This window comes from Oryctolagus cuniculus, chromosome 18 (assembly GCF_964237555.1).
Source record: "Oryctolagus cuniculus chromosome 18, mOryCun1.1, whole genome shotgun sequence".
Classification (NCBI taxonomy): Eukaryota; Metazoa; Chordata; class Mammalia; order Lagomorpha; family Leporidae; genus Oryctolagus; species Oryctolagus cuniculus.
In genome coordinates this window covers 20,803,535-20,817,417 of record NC_091449.1, presented here as the reverse complement: position 1 = coordinate 20,817,417, position 13,883 = coordinate 20,803,535, and the positions used below count along the sequence as shown (strand labels likewise).

General features: G+C 50.4%; 1 protein-coding gene across 2 annotated transcripts in view; it reads right to left on the bottom strand.

Annotated features, from left to right (window-relative positions):
* Positions 1 to 13,616, bottom strand: part of LOC138846508 (putative ATP-dependent RNA helicase TDRD12) — a 46,707-nt gene extending 33,091 nt beyond the window's left edge. Inside the window, exon 1 of one of the 2 annotated variants that reach the window (XM_070062525.1) lies at positions 13,243 to 13,616. In XM_070062525.1, the coding sequence (XP_069918626.1) occupies positions 13,243 to 13,353 (111 nt within the window). In that variant the 5' untranslated portion in view covers positions 13,354 to 13,616. The remainder of the gene's footprint in view (positions 1 to 13,242) is intronic. The other variant, XM_070062526.1, reaches the window with a different exon arrangement.
* Between the last annotated feature and the right edge of the window lie 267 nt (positions 13,617 to 13,883).

Genomic DNA, 13,883 nt, shown 5'->3' with positions numbered 1-13,883 from the left:
AGTAGCTAAGACATGAACTGGTGCCCATAAGGGATGCCCGCACCACAGGCAAAGGCTTAGCCTATTATTCCACAGCACCAGCCCCCCAAAATTAAGTTTGATTGACAACATCACTAAAAACTCATGATTTGGGGCAGACGCTGTGGTGCAGAGGGTTAAAGCCCTGGCCTGAAGTGCCAGCATTCCATAGGGGTGCCGGTTCGGGTCCCGGCTGCTCCACTTCCAATCCAGCTCTCTGCTGTGGCCTGGGAAAGCAGCAGAAGATGGCCCAAGAACTTGGGTCCCTGCACCCATATGGGAGACCTGGAGGAAGCTCCTGGCTTCCGACTGGCACAGCTCCAGCTGTTGCAGCCATCTGGGGAGTGAACCAGCAGATGGAAGACCTCTCTTTCTGTCTCTACCTCTCTGTGTAACTCTTTCAAATAAATAAAATTAAATTTTAAAAAAGAACTCATGATTTGTTTTTTGACAGGGAGAGTTAAACAGTGAGAGAGAGAGAGAGAGAAAGGTCTTCCTTCTGCTGGCTCACCCCCCAAATGGCCGCTACAGCCAGCATGCTGCGCTGATCCGAAGCCAGGAGCCAGATGCTTCCTCCTGGTCTCCCATGGGGTGCAGGGCCCAAGCACTTGGGCCATCCTCCACTGCACTCCCTGGCCACAGCAGGGAGCTGGCCTGGAAGAGGGGCAACCGGGACAGAATCCGGCGCCGCGACCGGGACTAGAACCTGGTGTGCCGGCACCACAAGGCGGAGGATTACCCTAGTGAGCCGCGGCACTGGCCAATAAAATTAAATTTTAAAAAAGAACTCATGATTTTTTTCTTTTGACAGGCAGAGTTAGTGATAGAGAGAGAAAGGTCTTCCTTCTGTTGGCTCACCCCCCACATGGCCGCTACAGCCAGCGTGCTGCACTGATCTGAAGCCAGGAGCCAGGTGCTTCCTCCTGGTCTCCCATGGGGTGCAGGGCCCAAGGACATGGGCCATCCTCCACTGCCTTCCCGGGCCACAGCAGAGAGCTAGACTGGAAGAGGAGCAACTGGGACAGAATCCAGCGCCCCAACTGGGACTAGAACCTGGGGTGCCAGTGCCACAGGCGGAGGATTAGCTAAGTGAACCACAGAGCCAGCCAGAACGCACAATTTTTCAGAGGTTTTCCCTAACTCTGTCTACTGAAAAGGTATGGAAGCAGAAACACCCAGAGATACGGAGTCTAAGTTACCAGTGGCAGGAATAGAAGAGTTCATCTTAGTAATCGTATTATTTTTCTGAATGTTTGACTATTCTCATAATAAATAACTGGAAAATGAACAGCAGTCATTCTGGCAAGGACAAAATAGTGTATAAGTTACACACACAGCACAATTATGAACCTGAAAAAACACAAAATAAATGAAGAGCTAGCAAAAGCAACAGACACTGGAGAGCTGACCCTCCAAAGAAGGAACTTCACTGGGCACTATCCCAGAACACCTCCCAGTTGTACAGAGTGGCAACAACGCAACACAAAGTCATACTGTGGCTCGAGGAATCAGAGCTGTCAGTGCCAGTGAGGATTAGGGGGAGAAATTCTGAAACAGCCATAGAGGGAGCCCTGATGTCTGCACATCAACACCCCCACCATCCTTGCCAAGTCCTGAACGGCAATGGGCGAGACAGCAAGGAGTACGGAGTACGTGAACAGTGCAGGGCTCAGAGGAGCACGCAGTTACAGCTGCTGCCCCTAGAAACAGCACTCCGGGCATGTGGCTCCATTCAGTCCTTCGCACTCAGAGACAACCAGATTCCGGCTTCCAGCAGCACAAGGCCACAACCCTGGGATGACTGCAATTATTCATTAAAGTGCTCACTTGAGTGGTGAGCATGTGGCCTAACAGTCATGACACTCACTGAATCCCCCCGCCAGAGTGCTAAAGATTCAATATTCAGTTCCAGCTCCTGACTCCAGCTTCCTGCTAATGCAGAGCCTGGGAGGCAGCAGTGATGGCCCAACTGGGTTCCTGCTACCCATGCAGGAGACCTGGAATGGGTTCCCTACTGCCAGCTTTGGCTTCAGTCCAGTCCTGGCCATGGTAGGCATTTGGGAAGTGTATCAGTAGATAAGAGCTATTTCTCTCCCCCGACCCCTGTCACTCTTAAATAAAATTGATAAATAAGCAAGCCTGCCTGCCTGCCTGCCTGAATAAGCTCCACAATGCCAGAAGAACTGACTGTTCAGGCTATCATCTGAGGCAGGCCCCAACCTTCCGTTCTTAGAGACTTCACTCAAAAAAGCTTACAAATCTGGAAGTGTGTCCCTGCTCAGTAGCCACTCCTATGAGGCCAGGGCCGCCATGCCAGTTTCTGCAAGAAGACAGCGTGCTAACTTCCATAACTTCCAGCTAGCACACACAGCTGGGATCACCGCATTTACCCTGAATGACCTCTTCTCACTCTTCCCTTGAGCTGTGCCAACCCCAGCCCTCCCTTTAAAACACCCAGGCACCTCTGCACCACTGGTAATGGAGCTCAGCTCTCCTCAGGAGGTACTGAATAAAATCTGTTTTCACTGCTTTAACTAGTCTCTGGCCTCCAAACAAAAAACAAACAAACAAACAAACAAAAAAGCCTGGACACTCACCCCAAGGAAAGAGTGGAGCCCGCCAAGCAGAGGGCGGGAAGCAGCTCAGGGTTCAGTGCCGGAGCAGAGCCCTCCCTGCAGAACAAGAGCCTGTGCTCTCACGGCAACAGCCAAGCAGGGTGCAGGAACTGAGCCTCCCCAAGTGTGGCAGAGGCCTTTGTCTTTTACTTAAACTTGTTTCTAGCTGACACCACTGAGGTTGTGCTAGAGGCTTTCCCAAGGTCTAAAGAAGAAAGAGAAATCTGTCCTGGGAATGAAATGTGGCTGTCATCGGCTTACCTATGAAGGCTTCAACTGTAATCCCTATTGGCTTCTATGCAACCATTACAGGTTCTGCAATGATGCTAACCCTTGCCAGACAGCAGGTGACTAAATGAAAAATGGCCATTTAACAGATCTCAGGTTGATAAAACTGATTTCCAGTTTTATAAAAAATAAAATTCCATATAAATGTAATTCTGACATTAATTCAGACAAAGTATGATACAATGCCAGTATCTTCAGTCATCTGTAAAGGGCTCATCGCCCCTTCCCCATTCCTTCTGCCCTCAGCCCACCCCCTCCCCATTTCCTCCCTTCCTTCTGACAACCAGTGCAACCTCCTCTGGTTGGGGAACCAGGTGCAACCTCCCCCAGACTCCTTGCAAAACAACTAATTAAATAGATGAGCTGCACAGGGCAGCTTTCTAATTAGATTTGAGGAAAGTTCCCAAGGCTTCCCAGAGCCCCCTAGTTCCACTTTCCACCAGCTGCAAAGTCTTCTCCCTCCCCCACGGCGACAGTGGCAAACTCCCTCCTTAACCACATAAAACCCCAGCCCCAAGTGCACTCCAGACCAGACTTTTCTAGAACAGGATGCTTCTCCCTCTTTGCCTTAATGAAGTGACCTGTCTCCGTTGATGTCAGTTCTCTCATCCCAGGGCGGCAGGGGAGGGGGGTACAAAAGGCCAGAACCCCAGCTACTCCAACCCTAACAATCTGTGTAGTTGCTAAATGTAAATTGGGTAAAGGTAAATGAGATACATGTGTCCACAAGTAAACTTAGGTACTCTTAACACCTTACAGTCTATGAAAAACTCTGGATTTGTTGACAAATAGGTTTTCATAAGCTATCTATAAATAAAAATAATTCAAGACTGCTCAGAAGTAACTAAGGTTGAAATTCGGGATATTCTTTTAAATTGTGATTTTCAATGTAAATCAAGAAAATCAACAGATGGAAAAAAGGTTGCCAAGTCAAAGCTGTGCTTCTTAGTGAAATAATAAAGAAAGGACATGGATTGTAAGATTGGAATGGAAAAGATAAAACGGTTTAGGTAGTTGCAAAAGGTGTGTGGAAGTCTTAAATGGTTATACAATTTTTTTGTTAGCTACAAAAGTTATCAATCTGTTTTTTTTTTTTTTTTTGACGTAAGATTAAAATCTGATCCTCTGTAAAAGCAATGAGGTTGATGAAATACTTAAGTGTTAATAGATATTTGGGAAAATAGTCTTTTTGTATCCTACTGAGATAATCGTTGTCTCATTAAGTTCTACTTGTTTAAAAACAGCTGAGTTCTAAAAGTTTCAAAGTTTTAAAAGTCTGTTTAAATATGGACTTGTTTTACATGTCAAGCATAGAAAGCCAAGACACTGTGGCAAAAAATGTTCTACATGAAGGATCTCCGTGAGGCCCCAGTGGAAAGCAGCAGCCATCAAAAGAGGATGTACTTTTCTCTAAAGGGAGGAGAGAACTTCCACTTTGCTTCTGGCCTTGTCCAAATACTGAGAGTTGTGGACTCAAAAGGCTTCCTTAGTCTAGGCAGCTCATGTCAACAGCCTCGGGTGGTCACTGACATCATAGATTAAAAAAAAATTAACACTCTTAAGATTTCTTTATTTGAAAGTCAGAGTTAGAGAGGTCTTCCATCTGCTGGTTCACTCTCCAATTGGCCGCAATGGCCGGAGCTGTGCCAATCTGAAGCCAGGAGCCGGCGCCCACGTGAGATGTCGGCGCTTCAGGCCAGGGCGTTAACCTGTTGCACCAGAGCCAGCCCCATTAATTTTTTTTTTTTGTCTTTTCTTTTCTTTTTTTTTCTTCCAACAGGCAGAGTGGACAGTGAGAGAGAGAGAGAGAGAAAGGTCTTCCTTTTTGCCGTTGGTTCACCCTCCAATGGCCGCTGCAGCCGGCGCACCGGGCTGATCCGATGGCAGGAGCCAGATACTTATGTGCAGATTGTGTGTCTATATAAAAATTATTAAAAACTGCTAAATTAACACAAATTACCTTTCTGGTGCACCTGACTTAAATAAATATGATAAATAGGCTGTTCTCAATTTGTTGGTACAGAAAAACTAAAAAAAAATTTTTTTTAAGTTATTGACATGTTTGCATTTGGGTCTGCTGGTCAAACAAGTTGCACTTGTGTTAGGTATTTGCAACCATAAAGGTGTACTATTTATCTAAAAACAATATAGTTAGAGGTATAATACAGTGCTCATTGCTCCCTCTAAAGTCCAAGTTAAAGTTGTTCTTGGCAAATTAATAACAAAATTTATAGACAAATTAGTGAAACCATCTTCATGTTTTGATCTTACTTAAAGAACATAGCTCTCCTCATGGGCACTGCATTGTTTCAAAAAAAAAAAAAAACTGTCAAAACATGCCTGTGACTACAGACTTCTAGCTCAGCCACCAAAGATTAAGGACAGAACTCAACAACCCCTTAACTGACATCCTAGAGGATGCCTCTGTGGTCTGCTTTAGCAGGAGGAATGTAAAGATAGCTGTCAAGCCAACTAATAGCTACTTTACACAGTGTTCTGCCATCAACGAGACCCAGTGAGGCCAGTCCATCCCAAATGGCATCAGGCTTCAATTTGGAAAGCCAGGAGATGGGGCAAACAGCCATCCTGAAAAAAGCCAGCCTCTACCAAATTCTGTCAAGAGCTGGGTGAATGGAATTGCCTTGGGGCTGAAGGGATCCCAGGTTAGAACCACAGATCCTACTGGCTCCAAGCTCAAAGAGCCCTTTACTCTGCCCGGCTTCCAAGATAACTACTGCCATTGAGGGCAAGGCCTCGGGTCAGGACAGGCAGGACTGCAATCTTCCTTTCAGAAGTGCCGCCTCTTCTGTACTAACCTCCTGTTCAAGCCAGCTCTTCTCCCAGGCCGCCTAGGTAATGGAGTCAACAGGGGGTCTTCCCTCAAGAGGTTCACACCTTTCTTATGATGTCTCTTCCACTATCCCATGTAAAGACAGAGGTCGGGCCTCATACGTACCTGGCCAGGCCTACATGCCTCTCTCTGTGAGAAAACCTGCTCCTGGTTTAGAGAACACATTTCCTAGGTACTCTAATAACGATTCAATCTTTTTGTTTTAGATCCTGTTGTATCTAATTTGCTTGTTAGACCTGCAAATTCCAGACTTAGAAAGCCACAAAGTGGGGAAAAGTCCTCTATTGTAAAAAAGCCTTCTCGGGGCTGGCGCTATGGTGCAGCGGGTTAACACCCTGGCCTGAAGTGCTGGCATCCCAGATGGGCGCTGGTTCGAGTCCCAGCTGCTCCACTTCCGATCCAGCTCTCTGCTATGGCCTGGGAAAGCAATAGAAGATGGCCCAAGCCCTTGGGCCCCTGCACCTGCGTGGGAGACCAGGAAGAAGCTCATGGCTCCTGGCTTCAGATCGGCGTAGCTCTGGCCATTGTGGCAAATTGGGGAGTGAAACAACGGAAGGAATACCTTTATCTCTGTCTTTCCCTCTCACTGCCTAACTGTACCTCTCAAATAAATAAAATCTTTAAATCAAATAAAAAAGCCTTCAAACAGATAAAACAAACTCTTAGAAATAAACAGACCCTTGTTCCATCCACCCCTACTACAGTCAAAGTCCTCAAGATAGCTCCCTGGACCCACCACAACACAGACAGGCAGGTGGGCTGACACTGGAGTGCAGCTCAAATCCAGCAATACCGTACAAGCTGAGCCTCTGACACAGGAGGGTCAGCCCTAAAGAGACCAGCAGGGCCGGTGGCTGCAGAGAAACTCTGGAAGTGGACTGACTTACGCAGGGCCGAAGCTTGAGGGAACAGCTGCCCAGTTAAATAAATGCAGCGATCCTTTAGTTTTTGTCTCTTTAGATTGGTTTTAAAATTTTAAGCAACTTTTGTATACAAATAGGTGATGAGGACAAGATCATAAAAAAATTACTGATCAAACGAAAAAGGTCACCCTTGGGGCAGGGGTTGTCCATCCACCTCAGCGGAGGGCCCGACTGGACCCTCAGCACCATGGACTATGCGCCTTGAGGGGTGGCTGACAGTAATGGAGGCCGTTCATGCGATGCTGCGCAATGCTGGGGGTGGGATGCCCCCTAGCACCTGTGGGGGCCATAATTAAGAAACGGCTGTTTTCCCCTGAAGTGATCTAGAAATACAACACAATTCCAGCAGGTTTAATGATGGATTTTTGCAGGGAAGGGGTGGTTACAAATCAGCATGCTAATAATGAGATCCTCCTTGGAAAGACAAAGGAATGAGGGGCTGGTGCTGTGGTGCAGCGGGTTAAAGCCACAGCCTGCAGCGGCGGCAAAAAATATAGGCGTCGGTTGGAGTCCTGGCTGCTCCACTTCCGATCCAGCTCTCTGCTATGGCCTGGGAAAGCAGCAGAAGATGGCCCAAGTCCTTGGGGCCCGGCACCTGCGTGGGAGACCTGGAAGAAGCTCCTGGCTTCAGATCAGATAAGCTCTAGGTGTTGCAGTCATTTGGGGAGTGAACCAGCAGAGGGAAGACCTCTCTCTCTGGCTCTACCTCTCTCTGTAACTCTCACTTTCAAATAAATAAAAATAAATCTTTTATTTAAAAAAAAGACAAAGGAATTAGAACAGCCTAAATAATCATGAGAAAGAAGAACACAACTGGAGGACTCACTATCCGACCTCAAGTCCAAGTCTCAGCTGTGAGTCTACAGCCATCAGGTGAGGCTGGCGCTGGAGAAAGGGCGTGGGTTCCAGTCACAGCTGCTCTACTTCCAATCCACCTCCCTGTAATGTAATGTGCCTGGGACAGCAGTGGAGGATGGCCCAAGCGCTTGAGCCCCTGCACCCATAAAGGAGACCCAGATGGAGTCGGGGCTCCTGGCTTTGGCCTGGCCCAGCTCCCATCTTTGTGGCCAATTCAAGAGTGAACCAGCAGATGGAAGATCTCTAACTCTGTCAAAATCATCAATCTTTAAAAAACAAACAAACAAAAAACCTTACAATACTAACTGTATACAGGGATGAAGAGCAAATAGAACTCATACTTTTTTTTTATTATTAGATAGAGTTAGTGAGAGCAACAGAGAGAAAGGTCTTCCTTTCGTTGGTTCACAACCCAGATGGCTGCTATGGCCGGCGCATTGCGCCGATCCGAAGCCAGGAGCCAGGTGCTTCTCCTGGTCTCCCATGCGGGTGCAGGGCCCAAGCACTTGGGCCATCCTCCACTGCCTTCCCGGGCCACAGCAGAGAGCTGGACTGCAAGAGGAGCAACTGGGAGTAGAACCCAGAGCCCACATGGGATGCCGGCACTGCAGGTGCAGGATTAACCAAGTGAGCCACGGCGCTGCGCCCCCCCCCCCCTTTTATTAGACAGGCAAAGTCAGACAGTGAGAGAGAGAAAAAGGGAACTCAGACATTTTTGACAGAAATGCAAAAAGGCAGTTATGCTGGAACACAGTCCATCAGTTTCTCATAAAGTTAAAACACAAGCAATTCCATCCTAGTTATTCTCCCAAATGAAATGAACTCGAGTCCATACAACTACCTGTAGGCAAAGATTATAGCAGTGTTGTTCATCATCTCCCTAAACTGAAACAACTCAAGTGGCCTGTGAGTATAAACTGCTGTGTGTGCACACAATGGAATACTACTCTGCCACTGACCCTATGCAGCAACACAAAGCAGTATCCAATGTGTCGTCTTTGAAGAAGCCACAGTGAAAGGCCACTACTGCTCTGGGATTCTGCAGGCACCCATTTCTGTGACATTCTAGAAAAGAAAAACTAATAGCAGCAGAAAACAATCTTCTTTATAAAGCATTACAGGTAGAGAAAGATACAGCTACAAAGGAGCTTCATCATGGGAATATGGGGAAGTGAGGAAATGCTTCTGCATTTTGACTGTTGGGGTGATTTCACGATGCTATGCATTTTTCAAAATACAGAAGTCTACACAAAAAGGAATGAATTTTTCTGTAAATAAATTATACATCAATTAAAAAATAGGGGTGGGCTTTTGTCATAGCAGTGAATCCTCAGGCCGGGTCTGCGTTCCACATGGGAGTGCTTAGGTTTCCGTGCACGTTCTGATGCCGATTCCAGCTTGCTGCTAATCAGTGCACACTCTAGGAGGCCTCTTGACCATGGCTTGAGTGACTGGGTCCCTGTCCTCAGTGTGGGGGACTCAGGGTGAGTTCCCAGCTCCAAGCTTTGGCCTGGCCCCGCCTTGGCTACTGTGGGCATCTGGGGTGCGAACAAAGGGATGGGAGAGCTCTGTCTCTCCTTGTGTCTCTACCTTTCAAATAAATAAGAGTTTGGTGGGTGTCCCAATATTGATACTATTTTCCACACTTTTCTGCATCTCCAATGTATTTTCTAATAAAAAGTTAAAATTTTTAAATTAATCTGAATTTTTAAAAAAGATTTACTTATTTATTTCAAACGCAGAGTTAGAGAGGGAGGGAGGCAGAGAGGGGGGCAGAGAGAGATCTTCCACCCACCAATTCACTCACTCCCCAAATGGTTGCAATGACCAGGGCTGGACCAGGCTGAAGCCAAGAGCTTCATCTGGGTCTCCCACATGGGTGGCAGAGGCCCAAGCACTTGTGTCATCTTCTGTTGCTTTCCCAGGCACATTAGCAGGGAGCTAGATCTTAAGTGGAGCAGACGAGATTTGAACAGGTGCCCATATGGGGTCCTGACATCACAGGTGGTAGCTTACCTTGCTATACCACAATGCTGGCCCCAGCATCAATTTTTTTTTTTTAAAACATCTTGTCCTCTGACGTGGCATAACTTATGTAGCATTTTTACTAAAAGTGTCTAACCTAAATATATTAATATAGTTATAATTATTGAGGAATACTTTGCAAAGTGACTGCCCTTAGTCTTCAGAAATTTCAGTATCATCAAAGATAGACCAATGTACTGCCTGAATGAACTCTACAAGGCCATGACAATTAAATGCAGTGTGTAGTTCTGGGTTCTTTATCAGAAAAAACAAGCTACAGTAGACCTTATCAGGACAAAGGGAGTACAGACTGTGTATCAGGTAACAGACTTGCACCAACATTAAATTTCTCAAGTGTGATGATTACATTATAGTTCTATAAGAGGAAGGCTTTGTTCCTAGAAAAATCACTTAAGTGCTCTGAGTTCTAGACTCATTCTCAAATGGCTCAACCAAAAAAGAAAAAGTAATTTTTACATACACATATTTCTGAAGTGCAAACGCAGCAAAGCGTTACCAACCAGTTAGTGTGGGTGTAGTACACACAGGCATTCATGATGCTGTTTTTGTGTTTGGAAATTTTCCAAAGAGTAATTTAGGAAAGACGTTTACAAAGCATTCTTAGGGGTGGGCGTTTGGGGCAGCAGTCAGGTCACGGCTTGGGATACTCAGAGTACCTGGTTCACATCAAGGCCACACAACCACCAATCCAGCTTCCTGCCAACGTGCCTACTGGTCAGGCAGCAGATGATGGCTCGAGCACTGTGCCGCTATCACCCATGTGGGAGACCAGGACTGAGCTCTAGGCTCCCAGCTTTGGCCTGGCCCAGCTCTGGCTGCTGTGGGCATTCTGGAGTAAACCAGCAGATGGAAGAACTCTGCTGACCTGTTTTCCCAATGAAAATACATAAATAAATTTTTTAATGTTAAATGTTGAGGCTGCTAGAATGTTTCATTTAATAAAAAAATCTGCTTCTAAAACCTGTAAAATGCAAGCCGGGCCCGGTTTTTCCAGACAGCAACACACACAGTTCTAGTTGCCAGTTCCTCCAGGAGCTTCCCAGGGAAGGCCGAGGACTACTGCTTTCTGCCACTGCTCCAAGGCCACGTGCCCAGCCATCAGGGTGCTACGGCCTCCCAGATATCAAACACAGAAGTGTGTGGCCCGGGCTGCTTTCCTCATATATGCTGTGTGTACTTATGTATTTGAAAAGCAGAGTGACAGAGAGAGATGGACAGCAAGAGCAAGGTGGGGGATGGGAGAGAGCTCTTCCATCTGCTGGTTCACTCCCCAAATGCCCACAACAGCCAAGTCTGGGAGGAGGGAAGGAACTCCACTCTGACCTCCTACACAGGGGCAGGGGTCAAAGTACTTGGGCCATCATACGCTGCCTTCCCATGTGAGCACACGGGAAGCTGGACCAGAAGCTGAGTGGTCAGATCTGAACAGGCACCCTGATGTGCGATGCAGACATCACACGCGGCACCTAACCAGCTGGGGCGTGCGAGCCCTCCTCCCATTCCTGGCAGCCAACAGCTCTTCTCTGCCCTCCTTAGCCAGGAGAGGTCTCGGCCCCGCCAGATGTGGCAGAGTCTCCTGCAGGCCGGACTCTTCAGGAACAGCACAGCTGCCCTGCTACAGGGCTCCTGGTGATGCGGCTCTCCAGGTACAGCTCTCGCTTCTGTCTGCGTCACTCAGGGAGGCCGCTGTCTTCTGGGTCGCTGCTTCTCTTCTCTGCCGGGTTCCTGTCTCATGACCACCAAGAACCAGTTCGAGTCCCGCCTGTTCCACTTCTGATCCAGCTCCCTGGGAATGTGCCTCGGGGTCCCAGTGCTTGGTCCCCTGCCACCCACATGATAGGCCCGGATGGAGTTCCTGGTTCCTGGCTTCAGACTCTGCCAGATCTGGCTGTTGTGGCCATTTGAGGAATGAACCAGTGGATGGAAGACCTCCCTCTCTGTTGGTCTCTGTCATTCTGTTCTTCAAATAAGTAAATCTTTTGAAAAAGTCGTGGCAAACTCCAGATAAAATTCATCCTTTTGGGCAATTTTAAGTGTACAGTTCAGTAGCATTACGTAGACTGGCACTGTTGTGCAACCACGAGCACCAGCCATCTCCAGAATTCCTCACCTTGCAAAACTGAATCTCTGCCCTGTACACACAAACCCAACCTCTGGCAGCTGCCATTCAACTCGCCCACAGAATCATACAGCACGTGGGCCTTTCTGCTTGGCTCACCTCACTTCATATGACATCCTCATGTGTAAGAGGACACCTCCAAACTAACTAATGTGAAAGCTAAATAATTTCCCATCCTACATGCACACCACCCTGAGGGTACCCCATCACCTGTTGATGGGCACAGGGTGGGAGGGGGCACCGTATCCATGGAAATGCCACATCAATCTGCATCAGGACAGCCGGAACCTGGACCTCACTGGGGCACATACTCCTATAAGGGGCAGAAGATTTGCTCCAAGGGTGAGCCAGGTCGCAGTCATAAGTGGAGGCCGGGCAGAGCTGAGGGCAGACATAAGCAGGTTCCAGGGCCCAACACACAGACGGGCTCCCAAGCAGGAGGGCACGAGCCCAGCACTTCTTGCCCAAGTCCTGCACCCACGGGCGTGCACGTGGCACGATGGGTGAGAGCCCTTTCACAGGAAGGAGTTGGGACTAACATATTTAGGACTGATGGAGAACATCTGACTAGTGCAGAGGAGCCTCCCAGGGAGACCTGAAATCCCTTCAAAGTCTGAGAGCCGGGGCCGACGCCATGGCTCACTTGGTTCATCCTCTGCCTGGGGCGCCAGCGAACCATATGGGCGCCGGGTTCTAGTCCCAGTTGCTCCTCTTCTAGTTCAGCTCTCTGCTGTGGCCCGGGAGGGCAGTGGAGGATGGCCCAAGTGCTTGGGCCCTGCACCCGCAGGGGAGACCAGGAGGAAGCACCTGGGTCCTGGTTTCAGATCCGTGCAGCACGCCGGCCATGGCGGCCATTTGTGGGGTGAACAAAAGGAAGGAAGACCTTTCTGTCTGTCTGTCTGTGTCTCTCACTGTCTCTAACTCTGTCAAGTAAATAAAACAAATTGAAAAGTCTGAGAGCCAGGCCTCCTTGCAAGGAGTCAGCGGCTTCGGGGGTGTGTGACGCTCTGGTCGGGCGAATCCACAGAACACAAACACCACCCATCCCCCTCCTTCGCGGCGCCCCTCCCCATCCCACACCCTGGCTCCGGTTTGTAAACTCCCTCCTCCAGCGGTTCCCTCTGGCTTCCTCGGGAGCCCTCCCTGCACCTCAAGTCTCCAAGGTGGAGGCCCATGCCCGCCCCGGGGACCAGGACACCCGCGTGAGGAGAGGGCGTGGGGGGGGGGGTCCCAGAAGCCGAGCCCCGAGGGCGGCGGGGGAAGGGCGGGAGCCAGGTCCAGGGTTCCCCGCGAGGGCCCTAACCTAGGGCGGACGTGGGCTGGGGTGTGCGGGGCACCGACACACCTGCCAACGTGCCCGAGTCAGGAACGCACACCTAGTACGGGACAGCTCGCAGCAAATGCCCTCCGGGGTCGTCGGGAACAGCGCACTCGCCCCCTTCTGAAGCGACCCCCACCCGCACTCCAGCCTCCCCGCCTGCACCGACCCGGGCCCGACCGTCCGTGCGCGGGCCGCTCGCTCACCTGCAGCACCAGGACCTGGAGCATCTTCGCCGCGCCTCTGGCCCGCTCGCCCTGGACGACGCGCCCGGCGGCGGGCGTGGCGGGCGTGGCGAGCCGCGCGGCCCCTGCCATCGCGCCGGACGCCTCAGGCCTCTGCGGGGGCCGCGCCCACCAGCTCGACGGGGACTCCAGCTTCCTGCCCTGGACGCGCCCCCGCCTGCAGGCCGGCCGCCACGCCCCCCAGTGCCACGACTCGTCTTCCCACCCGACGCCGCGGCCGCGGGCGCGCTCTGGGCTCCTCGTCGGCTCCACACCGCGCCCCCGGCCTCTCGTAATGGCGCCCGCCCCCGCGCCGGCCTCCAGGCGTCCAGAAGCCACGTGGGCGCCCAACGGCCCGGACAACGGCCGGCCTTGCGCAGCGCCGCCGTGCGGCGGGGAGGGGCGTGGGGTCCCGCGGTCCTGGCGCGCGGCTCGCTTCCTGGGCCGCGGGGCGCCCGGGGGCTTGGGGACCTGGGCTGGCCTCCCCGCCGGGAGCGCGCGGGGCCTGCTGGGCTGTCCACCCCCAGCGTCCAGCGGGCCGCGCTCCCCAGGTCTCTGTGCTGGGCTTGCTTGTCTTAGCGGAAGTGTGCACGACCCCGTCCTCTGAGTGGGCCGGGGTCTGC